This window comes from Oreochromis aureus, linkage group 2, assembly GCF_013358895.1.
Source record: "Oreochromis aureus strain Israel breed Guangdong linkage group 2, ZZ_aureus, whole genome shotgun sequence".
In the NCBI taxonomy this organism is placed as follows: Eukaryota; Metazoa; Chordata; class Actinopteri; order Cichliformes; family Cichlidae; genus Oreochromis; species Oreochromis aureus.
The window spans coordinates 14032383-14057409 of NC_052943.1; the positions used below are offsets into that span (position 1 = coordinate 14032383).

Below are 25027 nucleotides of genomic sequence, written 5' to 3' on the forward strand. Positions count from 1 at the left end.
AGAAGACACTTAGACTCAGTCAGTGGGAATATTACATAAATGAGAATAAAGAGGGAATCCTACAAATGAAAGGTTTGTGATAAGAGAGCTTCTATATCCCATGTATTCATATATTTTGTGAGTGTGTGTGCTATGCATAAAAGCTCTTAAGATATTCTGGCTGGGAGACAAGTAGCCTCTCTATATAAAGCATACTGTGTTAAAGGTTAATCCCCCTCACTCTGTTTCTGCAAGACAGGCCCTCCTTTGTTTTGCTTTGCTTGCCTTAGCTACACCCTTGAGGTTTTGTGTATATTTGTATGTCTGTGTGCGCTCACAGTCTACACACTGATGATGGTATAGTGGAGCAAAAACAAAAAATATAAAAAATAAAAATAATAAAAAATAAGCAGGGGAAAGTTATATTTGAATCCAGGACTTGAGGTTAGTAACAGGTATGTTATTAAACAGTAATAAACCCTAAATAGCCAGCCTGTATCCATATTAATGATACAAGGCTGAAACGCATATCAACTTAAAAGGATTAATGAACATTCATTAAAGGACCCCATATAAGAAGAATTCATATTTCTTTGGTAAATTTTGTTGTGACATGTTACCACATAAGTGCTGCCAAAAAAAAAAAAGTCTTTTTTTAACTTCCCAACTGGTTTCACTGGAATCTTTTCTTTTACTAACTGGCACTGAAGCAAGACCAGAAAACACCAACTTACTGTAATTAATCTGGTTAAAATTCTACCTCGAAGTGTCGACATCTGACATATTATCATCTCTAACATTTTGTCATTATTTGTCATCAAACAAAGCAGAAGGACACTGGTGCCATATTGGTACAAACAAACAACCATAACTCAGGGCAAGAAGAGTCAAGGACACCTAACGGGCACGCAAAACCAAAAATAAAAAAGGACCTAAACATGCAGCAAACAAATTCAATACTATAAACAAAAACAATGCAAGTGTAAAAAATTATTAGGGCATTCAGGTCATGGAGGAACATTTGAACCTCTAAATCAGTTTTAGGCTTGGACCTATTCATGAATTTACAGGAAACATAGTCAGGTTAAGTCAGTTTATTTTTATATCACACATTTAAATACAACAGCTCCACAGCAAGCATGGGAGACGTTGTATAATCCATTTATAATGAATTAGAAGTCACTCACCTCCCTTTAATTAGAAGTCTGGTTGCTCTGGTATTCCTCTGATACATCATCATGGATCAGAGCACAGCAGTGGTGAGAAGGTAATGGTAAGTTTGTGATACACACTTACACATTATATTGTGATATCTTTATTGTTGCTATTAATTAATATCAGCATTAATAATTCAAGATTTTTACAGCATAGATTTACAGTAAAACATACATGACCTAAGCAGAGATCAGTGTACACAGCAGAAATACAGCAGCAGCATGCTCTGGAGCAATCCAAGGACTGTGATAGTAGATGTTCAGCAAAATTCAGAGATTTCCCCCTGTGGGTGGAAAAAGTCTTTCTGTTTTCTGGCATATAATTTATATTTCAAACCTGTGCAAATATGGTTTACATTTTTAACCCTTCCTTAAAAGCATTCTCATGCTTTACATCTTCAGATCATGTTGTATGTTTTTCACCATTAAAAAAAATTGGAGGTCTTGGAAAAGCAATCAGACTGTTCCATTAGAACAGATGTGTGCACCCCATTTCATGAGCACCACCTGGTATGTATAGCAAACTCCAAATGATGGCGAGAAAGTCAGCCTGTTAATGTTTAAATGCCTGAAATATTTGCCAGACCTTCACATTCAAGACTCTGCTGGGATCACAACATGTAAAAAAGTGTTGTTGTTGCTGCTGCTGCTGTGTTCCCCGGTGTTGCTGTTTTATATCGAGCCAACAACAGAAGCTTTGAAGTCTGGATCTGTTAATATGGAGTTAAAGTGGTAGCAAGACTGAAAGTCAGGGCGCCTTCACGTACACACGCATGCAAAACTTCTGGAAATACACTCGCACATAAACACAAGCATGCACCGACAACATAAACTCGATCACACATGCTGTGCACAGTGGGGGATTCAGTGAGGCCAGATTTCATGTCAGACTGCTGAGCTCGGCGTGCAAATGATGCATACGTCACAGGGAATCAAGAAGAATTGAACCAAAACAGATTTTTTAGTTCAGTTTTTCCTGCGAATACAGATTAAAATCTATGAACCTAAAAATGCAACAACAGTATATGACGGACTGAAGATGAATAATTTAGGGATCCAAACCATAAACAGGTTCAGGAAGCTATAGGGAAAAGTCAGGAAAGGGCAGAAAAGTAATAAAATCCATAAAAAAGTTATGGAATGAAGCTCAACCTTATTACCATCCAATATGGGAATGACCTCTGCCTGCTGAACTGCTGGGCCAGCATTATTATTTTAAAGAAAAATGAAGCTCTCACTTTGTGTTTGTGTGTGTGGCAGGTGGATTATGAGTGGGTGGAACTGTGTGTGTTTATGCTTGGTGAGTGGGATTTGAAAGCCAAATGTTATTGCTTTCTCAACACACACTAGCTTCAATGCACAAATACTGAACATCACCAGAGGCCATTACCGCCCCTCTTGCTCCCTCTTCACATTTTCTCATTCCGGTCCCAATTAATCCAACCCTGCTGGATGCTGCTGCCGCCATACCAGAATATTGTTTCTCTTTTCCCTAAATGTTGCCAGGCCACCTGCCTGGTCCTCTGATCCAAGGAATCCCAAACACACAATCTCCCTGTCCAGCCAGCACATTTGTTAGATTGGTTAGAGCAATTTCCCTCCATTTTCTTCTGCTTATCTGAGTCAAGGATTTGGGATGGAGTGGTGATATGGGCTGCCAGATGTCATAGAGCGAGAAGCAGGGTATACTCTGGACATGTCACCAATCTGTCACAGGGCCAACACAACTGTATACGCTCACAATATACACCTATGACCAATTTATTATCACTAATTAACCCATCTAGCTAGCTAGTTAGCTATGAGTATACCTAGTTATCAATCTAGCTGAGCAAACATGTCAAATATAGTAGTCTGCCCAGATCTTGTCAGGTTTCAAGGACAGCAAGAGTGAAGACTGACTTGTATTATTATTTACAACATTCAACGCTGGATTCAACCGTAATCTGAATCCTCAACACTGTGATAACGGAGCCTTAGATCATTAAGATGGAATTGACATCCATGCAACAAACATAACAAACATAAATATTTAGCCGACTGAATTGGGTAAAATCTGAACGAATATGAAGTGTTAACATTCCCCCTACTTGCACTAACAGATTAACCACAGGTTAAGCAAAGCCGTCATCTAAACAATTGTGACATATATAATAATAAAAAATGTGATGATCAGTTCTGGTTTGACTAGGAAAATAGGTAATCAGGCAGCATGGCCACCCACTGGTGGTATGATGTTCATGGATATTGGTCCTTTAGGAACTATACACTTCCCTGCACAGGTTCTCCTTCCCTTGTCAAATCTAATGAGTGAAATCCAGTAAGGTATGAAGGGTTGTGGTGTAAATGGATTCACCGGAAGTTATCTGGAATTGATTTTATGCACCTAAAATGAAAGAGCAAGAGTTTAATGAGACACGTAACACCTCTGAGAGTGAACGGTAAGCAACTGATGGGAAACTCCAACTCAGTAAAATGGAACAAAACACATAGCTGCCGCTTGGTCATGACTTCCTACTTTAGTACTCGAGGAAGTGTTTTCAAACCAATAATCCACATACTCAGATTACTTCATCCCTGAGGATTATTAGTGAAGCTTTACTTAACCTCAAATAAAGCTTTCACTCCTTTTGTGTATCCTTCCTTGTTTCACAGCAGGTAATTTAACAATGTGTGCCTGCATGAAAGAACCATTTCTGTAAGTCAAGGCATGAAGGCGAGTGCTGTAAAAATAATGGCTTCAACAATTGTTTGTCAACAATTGTTTAGATGACGGCTTTGCTTAACCTGTGGTTAATCTGTTAGTGCAAGTAGGGGGAATGTTAACACTTCATATTCGTTCAGATTTTACCCAATTCAGTCGGCTAAATATTTATGTTTAAACTCCATTTATGTCACAAACCAGCTCAAAATACAGAAAAGGAAACAAGACCATACAGACAACTGAGAAATGAATTTGAGACAAACAGGGCTCAGTGGTGTAAGGTGAGGCCACTATATCTCACTCCTACATAAAATCATTTTTTTAAAAAAAACAAAGCACAGAAAGAACATCAAGCAGAGTCATTAAAAACTATCACAAATGAACTGATATCTTGCTAATCTGCAGCACACCATACCTCCATTTAGGCGAGGTTCACGTGGGCTTGTTTAAAAAAAAGCATTTTTAACTGGGTTACTATTAATCTTTGAGCCATTACAAAGGGAAACTTAGTAGGGTCTTTGTTGGAACATATCAAACATGACATTTGTGCAATGGCTCATTTGATTGCTGTTTTAAATTCCCTCTGACTGCTGCCACACCTTTATCTGCGAGTCAGCGACTTTTATCATTGTGATGCGTTCAGTGACAGCTGCTACAAAAGGTCTATGAGCTCTATGATCAGGTTTTGGATGTGCAAATTGACTTTTCCATTGCAGCTTTCTTGCATCATGCTTCTGTGCCAAGTTTATTTATTTCTTAAACTAAATCATTTCTTTCAACAACTCAGCAATCCGTTTTCTACACACTGGGCTCTGCTCATAGTGAGCGAAACCAACCCTTGTCTATTAGGAGATTTACACATGTCGAGGAAAAAATATAACTAAAAGTGGACTCCTAACTTAAGTCCATATACAGCTTCCAAGACTTAATGGGTCCTGCACTTAATCTAAACAACCAAAAGCACCTGCCCCTAGTGTTCATTTCTTGAGGTAAATTTTTATTTATTTATTTATTTAATGTGTGTGCATGTGGAGCCCTGCCTGTGCCCCTCAACAATAACATTTGACTATTAATCACAATTTTGCTAAATAAAAGGATCTGGTTTGCATCAGTCACATGACTACTATTAACCAATGCTCACCGTTGATGGCAGAGCGTACTGGTTATGAGCCGGGAACGAGCTCGCAAAGAGCATGCACATTTTTTGCCACCTGGGTGGTGCGCAGCTGTAGTATGATGTGATTCCATATTAAATTCCTGATGAATGTGGGTTGTTGTTATTCAGCCTGGTTCTATGTGCTCCTTTTTAACTGGAGCACCCGCCCCTTCAAACATCTCTGCACAGCCCTGAAGCAGGGTATACTTTAGGGTGTTGATAGAGTGAGCTAGAAAAGCCAATATCACATGAGCATACATTGTCCTTAGGGATGATATCTGCCTCTGATGAAACCAAAATGTAGGTGCATCCATCATTTATTTGCAGTCTTTGGTTATTCATAATATCAGTAAACAATAATATCTCCTTACTTGTAGGCGATGAGTGCAGGGAAGCTGGTAACAGACACAGTAGCCAACTGTTCACACTAAATAACAGCCGTCTCAATGGACAGACTAGATGCACTATTAACCAGGTGTCAGGAATTGGACTGGGGCACTGTGACAATGGCAGGTGGAGTGAGGAAGAAAGGATGATGAATCCAGCCCAGATCAGGATCTTGCTAACACAAATTTGCATATAAGGAATACTCAAAAAAGGTTAGCCACACAAAAAGAGGAAATGTCAAGCCATCAAAGGCTGTAACAAATAGATGCTCTGTTTTTCCACCACAGTCATTGCGACTTGCTACTTCCCTCCAACCTTTCCACTCTGTTTAGCAGCTGTGTGATGGGTTTGCACGATGAGTCTGTAGGGATTAGACTCCCAGATAAGGGGGCAAGTAGCCAGTTAATGTGAAATTCCATCAAGCCAAATTCATGCAAATGACCCCAGCTGCAAAGGCTTACAGAACAGCCTTACTCTACACACAAGCAGACACGCACTTTGCTTGACAAAGTATGTGCATATGCAATCCTGCACATATGCATGCTCACACGTATTCTTAACAGTAGCCGACACGTTCTTAACAGGGACAATAATGGTCTCATCCTTGTGTCTCTCCATTTGCTAATGTCCCATATGTGCTCACTTGCTAGAAATTAGCTCTTCTGCCTGTCTTCATTCTCTTCACTGCACTGCAAATGGCAAATGTGTCCCTTATGTAGAGATATAGCATCTCGCTTAAAGGAAAAGCGTAAACCTCATTCCTATCATCAGTTTTAGAGCGCTGAAGACAGGACAGAAAAGTTTTGAACTGCCTTGGAGTTGGAATTTACAAGTGAACTGCACACAGAGTACCAGAACAGCGTAACAAGACCACAGCAACAAAAAGAGCAAATGCTGAATACACAATTTGGATGCAAAAGAAAATCTATTTAAATATTAATTTCAATTAATTTGTCCTACTTTATATTTTTTCGCCCCTTTTTTCCCTTTTCTCTAAGAAGTGCGAAACGTTGGAGAAGCTGTCTGACAACATTGAAAGTTGTGTTAAATTAAAGCAGACAAGTCTGCCTGAACACCCAGTGGAGGAATAAAAGATGAGAAGCAACTTCTTCCATAACTTCCCCTCTCATCTTTCCACTCGCCATGTTGGATGAAGCATAACGCAGTAAAATCTGGAGATTGTTCTCAAAAGGTTGACAGATTAACATGAAATGAAAAAACGACAAATGAATAACAGGAATCCGTCAGCACAGGAAAATAATTTCACATTACTTGGTTTCAATATTGGAATATATTGATGAATTTATCAAATATGCCTAAAGTAAGTGGAGAGATACAATTTCACACCAAGAAAACCTTACTGTGCAAATCATGATCAATGCAATGTCTAATATCTGTTTGATTCACAGTTTGTCTGCATTTATGTAATTGCCTCAGTGGTCTCGAGTGCCTCATGCTGTAAATCTGGACCCTTTGGACCCCGTCTGGAAACATCTAAGTTGTTTCATAAATGTTGTCTACTTTGCTTTTTTCCACCTTTGTTTCCACATAACCCCCAACCTCAATTTTCTTTTTCTTCTGCTCTTTATCATACCCCATTTGATATGTGTGTCGTGCTTTGTTTTATCTCCCTCTGGAGAATAAAGACACTGTGGCAGGCCTGCAGACTCCCCATACAGCTGCCATATAAAAACCTTGATTCCTCCACCAAAATACAGACTACAATAGGAAATGGTTAAAGCCTTCATTTTGAAGGCTTTTATCTTTTTTATGTGCTCAAGCTCAACAAACCGCACATTTAAAATTGTATCTTAGTCTGTTCTAGTTACAACATGAATGGTGCAGGGCAGCCTCAGATTACTTGTCTTGTCAAGAGACTGTTTTCTCATTTTAACAGTCATAGGACACATGGGGGTCATAAAGGTTGGTGCTTAATGTGAACCTGTAATAGTACATGAGCCATATGACACTTTATCAAATCAATAGGTCTCCCAGGACAGACACAGAGAGAAAACTATCTATGAAATGACCTTCGCTAACATCAGGTGATTCTGTTTCAAATGGTTTAATGACACATCTTCTGGCACAGGAATTAAATTTAAATGTGTATATACATAAATAATCCCATTATGCTACAATAAGGATCTGCTCTGGTTGACTTTCAGGATGTTCATGACACAGAAACACTATTTGTAATTCTTTCCTGTAAGCTTTACACACATCTCATGTCCCCTGGTGTGAAGATCACCTAAATATTCAAGTGAGCAGGAAAGTTTTTAGTGCATGAGGAGCGTTAAAAAAAAAAAAAAAAAAAAAAGAGCAAATCTTCAGGTGATGCCTGGAGTCATGTTTGACTTTATCATTTTTGATAGCAGACAGAAAGTAAACTTTCAGAGGAAATGCTGTGTATTATACAGAAGTGAGACACTCCACCAGATAAGTTACACCGGGAAAAAGGATTGCATGATTGCAGCATTTAAAAAAAAAAAAAAAAAAAACAAGACCTTGGACATAATTTTCAGCAACATTTTGAATAAGCAGTACAAGTTTTATCTGAAGCTCTTCTTTGTGGGTTTTATTTGCCCATCTTTCACATATGGAATTATTGAGTCAGATGTTACATATAGAAGACTGTAGTGTTAATTCCAATAGGTTCATGAATGCAGCGCCATCTGGTGGTGATAGAAAGCACTTTACCAAGACTAGGTCATTTCTGTTGACAGTGACAAGAGTGAGATATCTGCAAGTAAAGCCCCATCTTTCACTTGTACACAGAAATTACTGAAAAAAAAAAAAAAAAAAAAAAAAAAAAAAAAAAAAGCTCACATAATATCAAGAACTTCATCCCACAGACAGTGTGAAGCCTGAGGAAATGCAGTTTTCCATTTTAACTTTAGAACAAGATCAGTAACACAGAGAAAAGTCAGTTTCATGACATGTTTTTGCCATAGGAAGGGACTCGAAATTGGTTCAAAGTTAGCCAATATTTCAGAACTGTATGGCTCTGTGTCCAGTTACTTGTGTATCCTGGTATGCTTTTCGTGTACATTGCAAACAACAGTGACATGGCAGTGGAGGCTATTAAGGCCTGAGTCAAATAAGCTTTCTCACTTCACACACAGGTCAGATTCGAAGATAAGAGAGGCGTTAACTGCAGGAAAAAAAAAAAAAAAAAAAAAAAAAAACTTCTTAACCCCTCTATTAACCACAACTTAGTGAGTCATGAGAGAATCTGAATACATCTTAACATAACCATTCCTACAAGCCCCATTTAGATGCTTGCGCTGCATAACTTGATTTTGGCACAAAAAACAAAAACATCCCACAAAAAACAACAAACAAACACAAACAGGCTCAGTCAAGCTACTTAAATCTCAATTCTACACTCCTGACCTTCAGACTAATTTCAGTGTCAATTTGCCTTTAGCGTGTATACCTGTAGAACGGCTATCACACCTCATTAAACCACAGTTCAAATATCAACAGTCATATGTTGATACAATATAAAAGAGAATTTTCCTTCACCATGAACATTTTAACATCACATACAGATTGTCTCAGGTCAAATGCTGTAACATCTCCCTTTCTCAGTTGCCATCGCCCGCCTTGTCCTTGCTCTTGTCCCGTGGTATGCGGCCCAGGTTAAAAAATTCCAGGTTTGGCCTCATGTCTGTGAGATGGGCGAGCCTGTTAGACATGGCAAAGAAAGCAGCAATGGCGGCTATGTCCCAGGCGTCCTCGCGGTCAAAGCCCGCTTCCTCCAGAGATTTAAAGTGCTGCTCTGTGATGGTGTCGCAGCGACACACGGCCATGGCGAAGTCCAGCATGGCACGCTCCCGAGGGGCCAGGTCAGCATTTTCATAGTTCACAATGACCTGGGGAAAACAGAGCACCAGTTAGGCCTAAAAGTGTGTTTTGCTGATTTATGGCAATTAAGAAAAACCAAACAGGAAGGTCACATGCAAACAGTATCTGTATTAGAAAGTAAAAGAGATGTGACAGGTCGCCTAGTTTTAATGTCGCACATCACATAATGATATATACAATTTCAGTCTGAAATTGTATATATAAAATACTTTAAAACACCTTTGTTACAATTACTGGATTTAAGATTATACCTGATCACAAAGTGTGGGGTTTTTTGAGTAGATGCGATGCAGAGCACTGTGGGATACCACACAGTACAGACACCTGTTGTGGATACTGGTTGCCACTACAATCAGCTCACGATCTGCCTTGGTTAATCTACCTGCAAAACAATAGACATTTAAAATTACCGGAAAAAACTGAGTCAAAATTACATTTGCTGCGTTTAAGGAAAAGGTGCAAACACTTCTCACAAAAGAACTTATTAATCTCACAAACATTCAAATAACAATCCACTCCTGTACTAAAAGACTGAAGTAAAACCTGATCTAGTTAAAGTTTTACCAATAAATCAGTACACCTGAACCATCTTAGGCGCAATCTCAACTGTTTAGAATTAAAGCCAATCTGCTAGACTCTCAGGCTGTGGTGCATTGTTCAGGACAGATTTTATTTTAGATGTACAGACTTGCAGACAAAGGCTAAAACAAATATGCCTACACCTGGAAAAGTTAATTTACATTGTAGCAACAAAATAGCTAAACAGTGAAAATCGCAGCGATTGTTAATATTAAAGCGCTAGAATGAGCCACTTCCCACATAGGGTTAGGGTAACCTAACCCTAGTTTACGTCCCATCTTGAAGGCTTCTCATTAAAAAGAGAATTTTTAACTTTCTGTGAAACATAATTTAGGGCGCTGTCCCATTTCTAAGCTACTGAACACATTTCTTTTGGACAAACAGTGACTCACAGGTTACACATTACCAAAATAATCTGAAATGAAAATAAACACAACAGTATTTTAAAAGTTAAAACAAAACAACCCCTGTTACAGGAATATACTTCACAAATATCTTCCAGTTGTGATTTCATCATCAATCCCCTGTAGTGCAAGCAAGTATGAAAAGACCTCATTTTTATGTGTGTTGGATACATTCATTCATACCAGGCAATATAATGCATTCTTTTTAAAGGTAGCTGCTAAGCCTGCATACCAAATCTGCAGCTCTCCTTACTTTTAAAAAAAAAAAGCAAGGCTGGTGCAAGCGCACGCACGCTTATGGATTCATTGAACCCAGAGTGCTATAGATATCCTGGAATGTGACAGGATTTACATGTGTAGTTTTGCAAACGATGGAGGTTTTGAATTTTAGAAATCCTTTTCTGAAAGGAAGAATTAATAAACAGGTCTAGACTACATGGAGTCAGGAAATCTAACATCCATCTATCCACACTTTGTCCAATTTAGACTCACCAATTAACCTAACCTCACTAAAAGGGTGTCTTAGAAGCCGGAGTACCCGGAGAGAAGCTCCAAACACCACACAGAAAGGCCCTGGACCTCCCCGAGTTTGTCCATGCCATTGAATCTCAGACAAAACGCACCTGCTGCTAAAACAAAGACATACAGCACACAAGCACACCTGTGTCCTTGTTCATCAGTTCGTTGTAGTATGCAAAGAAGGCTCTGAACTCTGCCGGCCTGTGAGACAGCACTTTAAAGACATTGGGCAAAAATCCTCCCTGTAAGGAAACACAGGTTTAATGGGGAGCAGAATCAAGTTCAGCAGACTTAAAGACCTTGAACGCCTCATATGTAAACCTTTGATTCCACTTCCTCCATAAGCTCCACTATATCATACGGCAGATCTTTCTTGTAAGGAATTGGGTATCGGCTGATTTTCTCTGGTGGAGAGCCACTGGAGGAAGATCTGGTGCCCGTCGCTGCGGCCGCCGCCCCCTTCCCCCGAAACAAGGAACCTGAACGGAGACACACCTGCAGGGAGGACAGCGCAGTCACGTAAAATCACCCATAAAGTGCGCTGGAGATAGCCTACAAAGTGGAAAAGTATGGAACAACTTACAAGCTGTGTCAGAGGAGGGCGGAACAGCTTCGAGACGAGGTTACTCGCCATGTCAGTCAGCAGAAACTGGAGGCTGGTGTGAGATTAATCTGATCGTCAGTCAGCTACTGCTGTATCCAGGCGGAGAGGTTTTTAAGGAAGTCAGACTAATCCTTAAGAGGCACAAAGTTAGAGCTAATGTCGCTAAGTTAAACAGGGATATTTACCTATCCAGCTTTCAGTCACCTATTCGACTCCACAGTGCGTCACATTACACAATAACTGAAGTAGTGTTGACCATTAATTAGCTATCGTGTTAGCAAATAACTCGTTTTTGCTTCGTTTATATGTCAGATGTTAACAGTCTCGTGGAAAACAAACCAATCAAAACCCAGTATGGAGGCACGCCTGCTGCACGTCCACACCCTCACGCACTAGTCCTCCTCACCGACAGGGGTCAGTCTGTGACTGGATTGAAAAGGTTAGCCTGATTGCTGTGGGTCGTTTAAATAGTTAATTAAGCGATTCTTAGATAAAGCAGATAAAGTATTTAAATTGTTATTAATATTTATTATTTAACTAAACTGTGATTATTAGAGCTGACTTTCGTGTCTACCAAAATTAGGAAAGAAAAGCGACACGCTCCTGAGAGACAGAACTGAGGGCAACAACATCCCAACATCCCAACATCGACCTCTGACTCGGAAGTGACTTTGTCAAGAACAAACGAGCGGCTGGTTTTCATTCAATACACGAAAAAACATCTTTTGGAAAATATAATAAAACGATTTTTGAGTTGGGACTAAACGTAAACAGACCGAAATGTTTTACCACGTAAGTATTTGTATTGCTCTCCGTATATAATCGCTAACAGCAGTCTGGTTCTGTTGTTGATAAGAGTTTGGCTGGCGTGCTTGTAGCTACTGTAGTTTTGTAAAACTTTATCATATACCCTTAAAAGCTGTTATCACTGTTGCGCTTTTATAGTCGTGTGGAGATGATACCAGTGTTTTTCTCTTGTTTTTGAACGGCAGCAGAATAGCTTGAGCAGTGACGTTGTCCACGGCAAGCTAATTTAGAGAAGCCTTGTTTTCACAGATTTCTTTGGAGCACGAAATCTTACTACATCCGAGATATTTTGGTCCAAATCTGCTGAACACCGTGAAGCAGAAGCTCTTCACAGAGGTCGAGGGGACCTGCACTGGCAAGTGAGTGACTCTTGTGTTTGACTTAAAAATAGTTTAAAACAAAGGCTAAAAAGAGGTTGAAATTTGACCTTTGGCTTCTGGAAAACTGGGCCACAGATGGAGGTTGTTTTGCAATTTAAATAATTTGTTTAATTCTGTCTTGCAGGTATGGCTTCGTCATTGCAGTTACCACCATTGACAACATCGGAGCTGGCGTAATCCAACCAGGCAGAGGTTTTGTCCTCTATCCAGTCAAATACAAGGCCATTGTCTTCCGTCCGTTTAAAGGAGAAGTTGTGGATGCAGTGGTCACTCAGGTTAACAAGGTGAGGGGCAGGTTTAGAGTCTTAAAACCCTAACACAGTGTTCATACATGCTGTAGGAAAGTTTTTGCCCCCTTTCTGATTTCTTAGTTTTTTGTTTGTGGGTTTGTTTTGTTTTTTTCATATTTGATGATCATCAAAAAAAATTATATCAGAGAGAGGATTAATATTTAACTTGAGTAAGTACAAAATGCAGTGTTAAATGAATTCATTTATTAAGGGGGGAAAAAAGCTGTCCAAAACCTAGTTGGCCCTGTGTGAAAAATAATTCCTGCTACATTTTAAATCATATATTAAATATGACTAATCATTTTGGAATTTTTTATTTTTTTTGGAAAGTTGAGTTCAGTTTCACTATCCACACCCAGGGCTGATCACTGTCAAACCTGTTGACTCAAGAACTCACTTAACTTGTTGGGGATTTCTATGTTTGTTTTTTACCTTACAATATAAAGCGCCTTGAGGCAACTGTGGTTGTGGTTTGGCACTAGATAAATAAAACTGAATTGAATTGAAGTAGGACTGGTCTGACAAAGTGATGTAGGCTAAAAGATCTCAAAAAGCAACACACTAAAGAAACTCAAAAACAGATGAGAAACAAAGTCATTGACACATGTCAGTCTGGGAAGAGTTACAAAGCCATTTCTAAGGTTTTGGGACTCCACTGAACAACATTGAAAGTGTTTAACTACAAATGGAAAAATGCATTCAGCTGTCTGTGCATTGAGGCTCTCTGTGACTTGGGTTATGCAGCAGGACAATGAGTCAAAACAAGTACACCTCTGGATGGTTAAAAAGCTAAAATAAGAGTTTTGGAGTGGCATAGTGAAAGTCTGGACTTAAATCAAACTGATATGCATTGGCATAAAACCTGCCACCACCTCTCCCTTCTCTTGTCTCTATGTCCTGTATTCCATCCATCCTATAAGATGTAGAAATATTAAAAAAAAAAGTGTTAAACTAAATGTGTCCAGTTTTAAAAATGAAGTCATGAATTGCTGAAAAAGAATAGTGTTTTGTCTTCCTTTTGAAATGTTTCTAAATATGTCTGTAATTCTTACAGGTCGGTTTGTTCACAGAAATAGGTCCCATGTCCTGCTTCATCTCTCGCCACGTGAGTCAGCAAGATATTTACAATTGTGTTTAATTAGTTGTCATTTAGTGCACTTTGTAGTATTCATGTTGTTTGTAATTCAATCTCATGATACATTTCTTTTGCAGTCGATCCCCTCAGAAATGGAGTTTGACCCCAATTCTAATCCACCCTGTTATAAGACAGTTGATGAGGTATTGTTTCATTGTTATTTAACATTTCTTAAGTTGAAACAATAATAGTGTTACAGAAACGTGTATTAAAATACATTTCTCTTCTTTGCCTTTATTGGCTTTTAAAATAAAATTAAGATAAGATAAGATAAGATGACCTTTATTAGTCCCACAGGTGGGAAATTTGTTTCGTTACAGCAAAAGTGCAAAGTTATGTGGCAGAAATTAGAAAACACTGGAATGCAATAAAATAAGATAAAATACTATATACAACAGAATAAAATAAACATTATTATTATTGTTATTATTATCATTATTATTATTATTTTGTGTTAAAAAAGTTTTCAGCAAACTCAGACATGTGTTTACATTATACTAAAGATAAAGGTTAAAACACAAGTGTCAGTTTTGCATTTAAGGATGTTTCTTCCTCTTATTTTTAAGGACATTGTAATCCAGCAAGATGATGAGATCCGGCTGAAGATTGTGGGAACCAGAGTGGATAAGAATGACATTGTAAGTGTTTGTTCTTATTTTTTGAAGAACTACTTCACCCCAAGTTTGTTACTATTCTTTAGTTAAGTACTTCATATACACTTAAGCAGGAGTTAATTTCCTAGAAATATAAAAGATGTTCATAGTGATGGGCTCTAAAAAGTTAAGGCAGTACAGAAGTGCTTTACACCTAGTTTTGGTCACATGATTAGTTGTGCCACGGCCAACCTGTAGTTTATGACAGGGTTGTGGCTCTTCTCCTGAATTATATGTCTCACCTCAGCATCAGTGCTGGTGTGGAAACACTAGAAATCGAAACACAAAGCAAAGTGATCGCTGAGTTTTCTCCAGAAAGGTTTTTCTTTTTTCCAACTCTTCCAGCATCTCCCTCTCTGTAATTGGGGAATCTCTGAGCTCCTGCACTAATATATTATTAAAATGGTGGTAAGGACTGACCCGCTTTTACACTTGTGTCTTCAACATGGGCTGCACAGGTTATGCCACGTGTGCCAGGTTACAAAAATCACACCTGGTTTATCAGGACCAGTGTAATGTGTAGTTGATGGCACTGCAATGGCGTCTTTTTGCGTGTGTATTTCATTACAGACAAGCGTACATCCAGTGCAAAAATACCAACTGCAGGATGTGGATAACGCTGTGTGTTGGTTGAATGCCGATTGGTTGACAAGTGGTCCAAAATGGGGAAGAGAGCGACCACAGAGTTCTCCATGAATAGGAGAAGTGTGGGGAAAAAAACCCCAAAATGTCAAAGATTAAAAAGTACAGCATTAAAAGTACAGACAGTAGCTGCAGTGGACACTTTTCAGTGTCTCTAGAACTCTGTTTCACTTCCTCTCGCATTTTAATTTGGTCCAACTGGCTGATGGCTCATCAGCAGCGCAGGCAAGAGTTGCCCATAGACGGGTTGCATCACCCACTTTGTACTCTGTCTCCATCAACAGCAGACATTCCTTGCCAGTCGATGTGCTGTCTGCAGACTGCCAGCGCGCTACAGCTGCTGAACCATAATTTCAACATATGCTATGAAAAATAACATTGCAACTGCTGCCGTGCATGGTGTCTGATGTTTGCTGTCATTTCAGCTTGTTGTATCTAGGTAAAAACTGATTTGCCTGTGCACTCATGTTTTCTGCCTGACTGTGGCAGCAGTTAAGGCATCACTTTTGGCACACGTCACAGTTCACAAGGGTGACAACTGTGAGCATTTGTGTTTGCACAAATACTTCTGGTCCTATAGAAGTTAATAGAAAAATGGGACTTGTGAAAAGATTCTGAACTAAGTACAGAATTTTCTGGTGAGTTTATGGACTTGGGGTCATATTGAATAGAACATTAAGCCCATTTTGCAGATTTCAATCATTCTAAGATTCAGAAAGAGAGGTTTCCAGGGTATACTTATTGAAGTGTATGGTTAAACAGTCAGATCACTTGTCACATCCAGTTTACAGACGCCAAGACGGTAACAGTGAAAAATCTCAGCTCAACAAATCAATGTGGGATGGTATTGTCCCTTCATCGATCTTTTATACTTTAAACTAAATTAAAACAAAGTTTTCCTTGTTTTTCAGTTTGCCATTGGATCTCTCATGGATGATTATCTGGGTAAGTTATTAGACCACAGTAAATTGTCAGATGGGTCATAGATCTGCTTTTTTTGTTGTTGTTGTTGCTTTAGTTTGGTTATGATTATGTTGGGAAGCATTCATGTAATAAAGTGTTTTGCAGGTTACCTCTGTGGTGGCCATCTTGTTTTCCCAGTAAAAAAAAGCACAAAAAACCCCAACAACAAACAAACAAAAATAATGGTGTATGGTTTAAAAAAAAAAAAACTTAAAATTTACCATCTGTATTTTGTTTCAGGTCTCGTGAGCTGAGTTTCTTCCGAGGAGCATGAAACAGTGGGACTTTATTGCGTTGTATCTCAGTTTGTCTGTCTTATAATTACTATTTTTCTACTGTTCTGGTATAGAGACGGGGGCCAAGCCCTATAGGCACATCATGTTATTATGCTGTACAGCCTACATTTTTTTTTATGGAAATGTTGTAAGAGTATTAACAAATTTACTTAAAAATTGCTAGCAAATAGAAGTATCCATATTAGTAGTGTTTATGTTATTTTGAATGCCCATCATTCCTACATATTTTTTGCTTTAGCGTGTGCTGTAATAAAATATTTAATTTGTTCTTAATCCTTGTGTCAGTGTATGTTTATCTCCCTGTGTTAGTACCTTTACAAATGGCATTTGTAGCTAAGTTTTTAAGTCATGTTCGAATGTTTTGAAATGTGACCAGACAGCTTTATCCATGCCGTTGAGAAGAATTGTGAACGCGGATATTTCAAGAACGCGCACGTCACGTGGCCGTAAATACGTCAGTGAAGCGCGCCGTCGTTCTTTCTTTCTCTCGTCCTGAAGATGGCGGCAGGGGTGAGTAAGATGGAGAGGTGGCCAGCTATAGTGCTTACTTTTAAGTTTCCTGCTGCAATCCGCTAAAAATCAGATGCATCTGCCCTCTTACTGAGTAGCTTTTCACACAGTCATTGCTTTCTGAGTGTTTTCTAGCTTTTATAGGGGATATTTATAAACAATGCCATTCAGTATTCCTCCTAACTCAGGTTAGCTGTTGCTAGCGATGCATTGTAAGTGGAGGACTCCGCTCTCCTAGCTCAGGGTTGTGCCACGTTACCTTACCTATTCATCACTTTGAAAACCTCCTCTTCGCATCTCACGCGTTTTTTTTTTTACCTGAGGTTAGCGCTACAGTTGAGTTTATTTAGTCTCAATTCTGCCGTATATTTAAAATTATTCTCCGAAGTTAAGCGACTCCGGGTTAAGGACCAGCTTATTTGACAAGAGAGGGTTTTAAGCCACGTGAAAATTGTTTATTTTAGATAACTGGTTAACAGAAATGCCGTCTTCCGTGCAAGTCAACATGTATTTCAATTTTGATGCATTTCAGCTTCATTCTCCATAGCCTAGTCAGGCAGATTTTAATTGGTCGACCCTTTTAATTTGGATGGGATCCTTTTATTTGTGACCATAAAACAAATTAAATGCTGCCTCTTAACGGGTTTGATAGCTTGCTTACCAATTTTATTGAAGTTTACATGCCTTAATTAGAATTGGAAAACAGACAGAAGGCTGTTCAGGACTCAGTATATACATTAGTAAAACACCAGGCTATTTCCTGAAAGTCATTCATAGGCCGATCAAATGGTTAGACATCCAGCTTGAAAAGGTGTGGTGCACATATATGCAGTTTGCTTTTAAAAACAGTTGTCTGTAACAATGGTGTTGTCTTCCGTCCTTTCAGACTCTGTACACGTACCCAGAGAACTGGCGGGCCTTTAAGGCCCAGATTGCAGCCCAGTACAGTGGTGCTCGCCTCAAAGTTGCCACGAGTGCCCCTGCCTTCACCTTCGGGCAGACGAACCGTACTCCTGCCTTCCTCAACAACTTCCCTCTGGGCAAGGTAAGTACAGCTGGCTTAATCAATTCAATGAATCAGTTCCCTTAAATATGCAATTTTGCTTTGCTTTTAGAGCCTCCCTTTTTTTTCCTTCCCACACGAATATGGTTGACTCGTTATTTGTCAAATGCAACTTATGAGCTGGGATTTAACCAGTTTGACAACACACCCTTTTGTTATGTTTCGTAGCCAACAGATCTGCACATGCACTGCTTTGTTCTCTGACTAAAAACGCATTGAATGTGTTCAAATAAGTAGTTCTGTCATTGTTTGTAGGTACCTGCCTACCAGGGAGATGACGGCTTCTGTCTGTTTGAGAGTAATGCCATTGCTCACTACTGTAAGTCTCACATTTAATAATAATTAAGTGGCTTGAATTCTACACTCTTGTTTTAGAAAATTCCTCAGGGATGCAGTTAATTCGGTCTAGAATTTGTGATGGGATAAAGCACTCAATCAGCAAAACATTTAAATTCACAGGACATTTCTTGACTCAAGGGTTTATCATCATATAGACGGGTCAGACCACACTGCTAGTTATATCTATACAGTCTTACCTGTAGTGTATCATTTCATTGATGTGCACAATGTATGATAATTAAGAAAATCTTAAAATGCTGAGGTTGTACTATTAAAAAAAAAAAAAAAAAATCAGAACGACTGTGAAACCATAACAGCAACTTTCCTTTTTAAAATCTTGCGTGCGTAGTGAGCAATGATACCCTGCGCGGTGCCACTCCTCAGGCGGCAGCCCAAGTGCTGCAGTGGGTGAGCTTCGCTGACTCAGAGATCATCCCTCCTGCCAGCGCATGGGTCTTCCCCACTCTGGGAATCATGCAGTTCAACAAGCAGGTATACAGCTCAGTGTTTCTTAGTCAAAACAATAGCTTCCTAGAGGACTGCACCCTGTTGTTGCACCTTGGTACTGGAAAACAAGATTTACAGTAATTTTTCTTTCTTTTTTTGTTTTTCAACTGTCCAGGCCACCGAGCAGGCCAAGGAGGATGTGAAAAAGTTCCTTGCTGTGCTGAACCAACACCTGAACACCCGTACCTTCCTTGTGGGAGAGCGGGTCACCCTTGCAGACATCACCGTGGTCTGCTCCATGCTCTGGCTCTACAAACAGGTTTGTCACAGATGGCTGCACCTTGCGGTACCTTGGAGCCTAACGGCAACACTTTAGCTCTGTCATGAAATTTGGGGAGGAAGCTGCACCAGAAGCCATTAACACCTCACTGTTCCCTGTAGGTCCTGGAGCCTTCTTTCCGTCAGCCCTATCCCAATGTGACCCGCTGGTTTGTCACCTGTGTCAACCAGCCACAGTTCAAGGCTGTCCTCGGAGAGGTCAAGCTGTGTGAAAAGATGGCTCAGTTTGACGGTGAGTCACCAGCAGTTAGATCAGAAAGCATACATGTTAGACAGCAGGTCCCTTATAAACTCGTAGCCTAAGTGTCTGAAATGTTTAAAAGCAAAACTCCACACCATTGTTGTTTAAATGATAGTTGGAAAAGCTGCATTCACTCCTAATATTTGAGTTATTTGCACAATTGGATTCTTCAGAAATAAGAGTAATACCGTATCACTTTGACAACTGAATTTCGTGGGTAATTATCTCCCAATCATCTCGCTGGTGAGGGGTCTCAGAGTAGAACCCAATTTAAGAATCTATTATTACACCCGACTGCTCTGCCAAGTTTAAGGTGCACAATGGAGTCGGGCCATACTTCAGACTGACCCCTCCTAGCATTTTCTTCGAGGCTATTTTAAGTTACGAAAAAAAAGTTTGCATATCTGATTAAATTCATGCCAATACTAACACAGCTAAAATCAGCCATTGTTTGGCAAATGATTTGAGGGCGCTGGCTCCTTTCCAACGGGTACAAAACCAAAGACAGAACATTGGAACATGGCTTTCATTGTTTTGTTCCTCCAGCCAAGAAATTTGCTGAGATGCAGCCCAAGAAAGAGACTCCTTCCAAGAAAGAGAAGGGAGGAAAGGAGGCTGGCAAGCCCCAGGAGAAGAAAGAGAAGAAGAAGGAAGAGAAAAAGGAAGAGAAGAAGCCTGATCCTGAAGAGGAAATGGATGACTGTGATGCTGTTTTGGCTGCAGAGCCCAAAGCCAAGGACCCCTTTGCACACCTGCCAAAGAGGTAGAGAGATCTTTTTTCTTTTGCGTATACATTTCATCATTTAGAATTTGTTTCAGTGTAAGCTCACACTTTATAGATTTTTAATTACCATACAATGTGGAGTCAGTCTGCAAGTGTTGGGTGTGACACTTTACCCCACTAGTTTTCCCTAAATGCTTCTCTACCTTTTAAGAGTGCTAATCAGTTGGTGAAGGCCTATTTCTCTATTGTGCATCTGTAGCCGTCTTTGGCATATTGATCATTTAAAACTCGTTATGTGGTTTCACATGTTGAGTTTTGACATTCCTATGCTCTCCACTCTGTGGAAAGATGGTCCCCTATCATTTGGCAAGACTGTGCCCATTTAATGGCACCAAGTCTTAATCTAACAGGGGAAAATAAAATCAAGACCACATTCATCCCAGTCATCTCTGAATTCAGTGAGTAAAAGGCTGGTTCATGCTGTGGCCACAAACAGAATGTAACTTTGAGAAGCATAGTTGCCCTTCAGGGTTGACTGTATATCTGTGGGTCAGCTGGCTTAGGTCTGATTAATTTTTGGGGGGGTGATTGTGCAGACTTGTCTGCAGAGAATTTACATTACAATTTGCAAACTACGTGTATACCCCAGGCAGTGGACTTGGAGAAGTATAAAAGGAACGACTACTTGGTCACGTCGTCTCCAGCTGTCCATGTCTGCAACAGAATCTAATCAAGGCTTTATGGTATTTAAAGATTCTCTTTGAAGTAAAGATGGCGGAGTCGTGTGGGTATTTATAAGCTCGGGCTATTGTCACTGGCAAATCCTGGCTTTAAACATCCTTTTATAGTCCTGTAGAATTTATGGTTGTAGGCATTCAGTAACTGTTCCTACATTTTTTTATTTTTATTTATTTATTTTTTTGTTCTTCAGTGATCTCAACCTAATTCCTGCACCTTGTTCTCTTCACCTTGCATGTACATGGATCACGTAACTCCTGACATTTCCATTTTTCATTTTAGCGCATTTGTCATGGATGAGTTCAAGAGAAAGTATTCCAACGAGGACACCTTGACCGTAGCCATTCCCCACTTCTGGGAGCACTTTGACCGTGAGGGCTACTCAATCTGGTACAGCCAGTACAAATACCCCGAGGAGCTCACACTTGCCTTCAAGAGCTGCAACCTTATCACAGGTGAGACTCGGCAGCAGCCACTTTATAGAACACTTTTATTCTCAGTAGTATCTAAAGTTACTTTATTATTATGATTGTTTATTGGTTGGAAAGCAAACGCAGAAAAGGCTTTATTTTCTTCCCTGGTCTTACATCTATTTGTCTTTGCTGCTTCATGTGCTGGCATGCATTTCCTCCATCTGTTTAGGTTTGCTCCTATGGCCCAGGAACAAGTTGGGATCAGAGGCAGTTCTGTGCATATGGGAATTTTTCTGAAAGTCTGTAGACTTCTAAGATGGCTCTCATGTAGCCTTAAAGAGGGGATTAGAGGAGACAGTGCTGGGACTTGCTACACAGGACAGATCATTTTAAATGCATCTTAACTTGTTTTCTTGTTGACTGCAGTGGGTACTGCTTGTTTTCTCAGTCCTGGTGTAGATTTAGGTTTTAGTCTCATTTAACTCATTATTTTTGACTGATTCTGGGTTGGAATTTAATCTTGCAGTTTTTCAGGAAAGCTGATTACACCAGTTTTCAAAGAATGTGTAAATGGGGACAGACAGGGGCTTGGCACTGCTAAAACCATTTTGTTTTAAAAAAAAAAAAATGTTAAGTACCTTTTGTCAAATGTTAAATTGGTCATCTTCAGGTCTTCAGTGACGTTCTTGTAAGGAGTTTGGACATGTTTGAATCAACTCCAGAAACGGGTCTGTACTACAATTAGGAGAAAAGCAATTATTCCCCTGTCATTGGGCAAGGCGGTGTCCTGTCATGACACACAGTCTTAATCAGACGGGGGAAAAGAAACTGCAGGCCATATTCATCCCAGTCATCTCTGTTTTAAGTGAGTTTAAGGCTGGTTCATGCTGTGGTCACATTAAACAGGATCAGAATTGCCCCACAGGCAATTTGTTTTTTTGTTCTACATGTAGAAAGACAGACGTGCCTTTTGATATGGATCAAATAAAATATGTCCTTGACATGTTGATAAAAATCTAAATGTCTCAAATCTCTGGTTGTACCTCACAGGTATGTTCCAGCGCCTGGACAAACTCAGAAAGAATGCCTTTGCCAGTGTCATCTTGTTCGGCACCAACAACGACAGCAGCATCTCTGGCATCTGGGTCTTCAGAGGCCAGGAACTGGCCTTCACTGTAAGTATTAGATTTTAAACGTGCTTTGATCAGTGTTCTGAGTTGATAATATCCCCAGTGTCAAGAATGTATTGTTTCTCACATTGATTTGGGCATTTCCTCATGTGTTGAGGTGAAATGCATGGATTGCAGCTCCGTTAACTTTCCAGTCAGTGTTTTAAATTACCCCTGTTTTCGTTTGGGCAAGTATGGTTTTCAGGGTTTTTATCGGTTTTCAGTGTCCCCTGGGTCTTTTCCGTGTGTTATTAAATCTTCTTTTTTCGGTACCGGCACTACATCACACCTCATTGTCTTAATCTAACGGGGGCGCAAAAAGACCGCTGTTTTAAATTACCCTGTTTTTGGGCAAGGCAGTGTCCCAAGACCATATTCATCCCAGTCATCTCTGGTTAAGTGAGTAAAAGGCTGGTTCATGCTGTGGCCACAAACCATATTGCAGTTTAAGACAATTGTCCTTGAATAAAGACAGATTTAGTTGTGCAGGTATTTCTTGGTTACTGACCTAAGCTGACTTTTGAACTCTGTGGATTGTCATGTCTACTTTCGGCAGCAAAACATATATACATATACATGTATCTGGGCTGTTGTCACGGAAAACCACTCGGTGTTATACAGTTGTTGTGAAAATGAAAAAACATCTGAGGAATGTTGAGATCTGGCATTCATATAGTGTCCCGTAGCTACATGGTCTGCATTTGAATGCATTCTGTTATGGTTCACCTATCGCCTTGATAGGGTAAGATGGAATGTGTCATCTAACATCGGATAGTGATGTTGATGATACATTTTAGGATTAAAAGCTGAGGATAATTAACTTGCATTCAATTCTTTCTTTTTTCCCCTTTCTTTTCCTCCTTGTAACTTTCCTTCCCAGCTCTCTGAAGATTGGCAGATTGACTACGAATCATATGACTGGCGCAAGCTGGATCCAGACAGTGAAGAGTGCAAAACCATGGTAAAGGAGTACTTTGCCTGGGAGGGAGACTTCAAGCATGTGGGTAAAGCCTTCAACCAGGGCAAGATCTTCAAGTGAGAGGACACTGATAGTCAACAAAAGCACTCTGCGCTTCTGCTCTCCAACACTCAAAACCAATGGACATTGAGCCACACATGCTTACTTACCTGCAGGAATGACAGTATTTGAAGACAAGAATGAAGTTTCTCTGTGGCCTCCAAAGTGGTTTTCTGGTTGTTTGACGTGCGAAATAAAGCATTTCCCTCAATGCTATCTCTGGGATTTGATGTCCATTGTGTTTTGTTGTGAGAATAAGCAAACAGAAATATTTTGGGTTTCTTCACTTCAAATCATGCCTACCAAAAACAGAAAATGACCTTGCAGTCTATGGTACAACAGTGCCCACACATGCTAATAGGCAGTGGTTAGGTTTTGAAACATGCCATGAAAAATTCAACCAGAAGAGGTCAGTAAAACACTGCTTTTTGGCATTATCTCCAACTACTTAACCTTGGGCTCACTAGGCATCTTGTGACGCACTTCTGCAGCTGATTTTGTGATTCATCAGGTTTAATGTCTAGGTGTCTTGGGACATGCATAGGCCATTTTTAAATTCCTTTCTAACTCTTGCAAACCATATGCGGGTTTACTATACAAATGGTAAGCCAACTTAAAACTGTAGAGTCCTCAAGTCCCTGTAGAGGGCAGGCAAAGACTTAACATTGAAGGCTATTGAATACAGCACATCTGGTAGAGAAAATGGCTGGGCTGAACTCTGTGGTTTGAGAAGATGGGAATGCTGTCTGCCTTAAACTACGGGTTCTTGTTTTGAAGTAGTCTGTGCTTCCCTAAGGAGATGACTGGAACAACTCTTTATAAGGAACTCCTCTTGGATACACGAGGGCAAGGGCCATTCACATAAAATCTGTACTTTGTTACCATGTTTCCGCCACCAAAACACTAAACTTGATAAGCATCAATAAAACGTGTTTAAGTTTTGGAGTCAACAGTGGTTGAAAAGGCACACGGACTCCAAAGTAAAACAATTCTTTAAGACTTAGAAGTTCAGAGCAGATTTTCACATTAAACCTATAACTTGTTTAAAGCTCCAAATGCACATGTATATATGTAGTCTGTAAGTGGAAAATGATTGATTTTTTTTTTTTTTTTTTGTCAATGATAAGTTTGCATGTAGGGCTGATATAAAAATGTAGAGAGCCACACCCCAGTCCAATGCTGAAACGCCATGTTTCAGAACCTACTTCTGCAAGTTGGTATTGCTAGAGTAAAAAAAGAGGAAAAGAAAACGGGGATAACCATAATCCACCGTTTCCTGTGTGGTACATCAATTTACTTGTTCTTTTAATGTCTGCCTGAATGCCTAACTCGAAGCTAAACTCTTTCTTTTGTAATGGCAGATGCTTTGAATAAATTTTGTCTGTTGGCGTTGAACTGTGAGCACAAAGCTTTTGGCTTCATCGGACACACCCAACCATATGAAAGT

At 39.7% G+C, this 25027-nt stretch overlaps 3 protein-coding genes across 3 annotated transcripts; 2 read left to right on the forward strand and 1 right to left on the reverse strand.

Annotated features, from left to right (window-relative positions):
- Positions 1–7489: 7489 nt before the first annotated feature.
- On the reverse strand, positions 7490–11492 carry si:ch211-175m2.5 (uncharacterized protein LOC568697 homolog). Its single transcript, XM_031753722.2, has 5 exons — positions 11393–11492; positions 11131–11304; positions 10952–11051; positions 9559–9689; positions 7490–9315 (listed from the first exon to the last, which is right to left on the reverse strand). The coding sequence occupies exons 1-5, from the start codon at positions 11441–11443 to the stop codon at positions 9028–9030; spliced, it is 744 nt and encodes a 247-aa protein (XP_031609582.1). The 5' UTR covers positions 11444–11492; the 3' UTR covers positions 7490–9027.
- A 3-nt stretch (positions 11493–11495) lies between these two features.
- polr2g (RNA polymerase II subunit G) lies at positions 11496–16852 on the forward strand. Its single transcript, XM_031753835.2, has 10 exons — positions 11496–11632; positions 11726–11852; positions 11997–12205; positions 12470–12579; positions 12725–12884; positions 13945–13995; positions 14103–14168; positions 14592–14663; positions 16232–16265; positions 16524–16852. The coding sequence occupies exons 3-10, from the start codon at positions 12194–12196 to the stop codon at positions 16535–16537; spliced, it is 519 nt and encodes a 172-aa protein (XP_031609695.1). The 5' UTR covers positions 11496–11632; positions 11726–11852; positions 11997–12193; the 3' UTR covers positions 16538–16852.
- Positions 16853–16973: 121 nt separating this feature from the next.
- On the forward strand, positions 16974–23805 carry eef1g (eukaryotic translation elongation factor 1 gamma). Its single transcript, XM_039618870.1, has 10 exons — positions 16974–17089; positions 17976–18134; positions 18408–18471; positions 18841–18983; positions 19114–19257; positions 19380–19509; positions 20065–20281; positions 21263–21435; positions 22444–22568; positions 23443–23805. The coding sequence occupies exons 1-10, from the start codon at positions 17078–17080 to the stop codon at positions 23599–23601; spliced, it is 1326 nt and encodes a 441-aa protein (XP_039474804.1). The 5' UTR covers positions 16974–17077; the 3' UTR covers positions 23602–23805.
- Positions 23806–25027: the final 1222 nt, after the last annotated feature.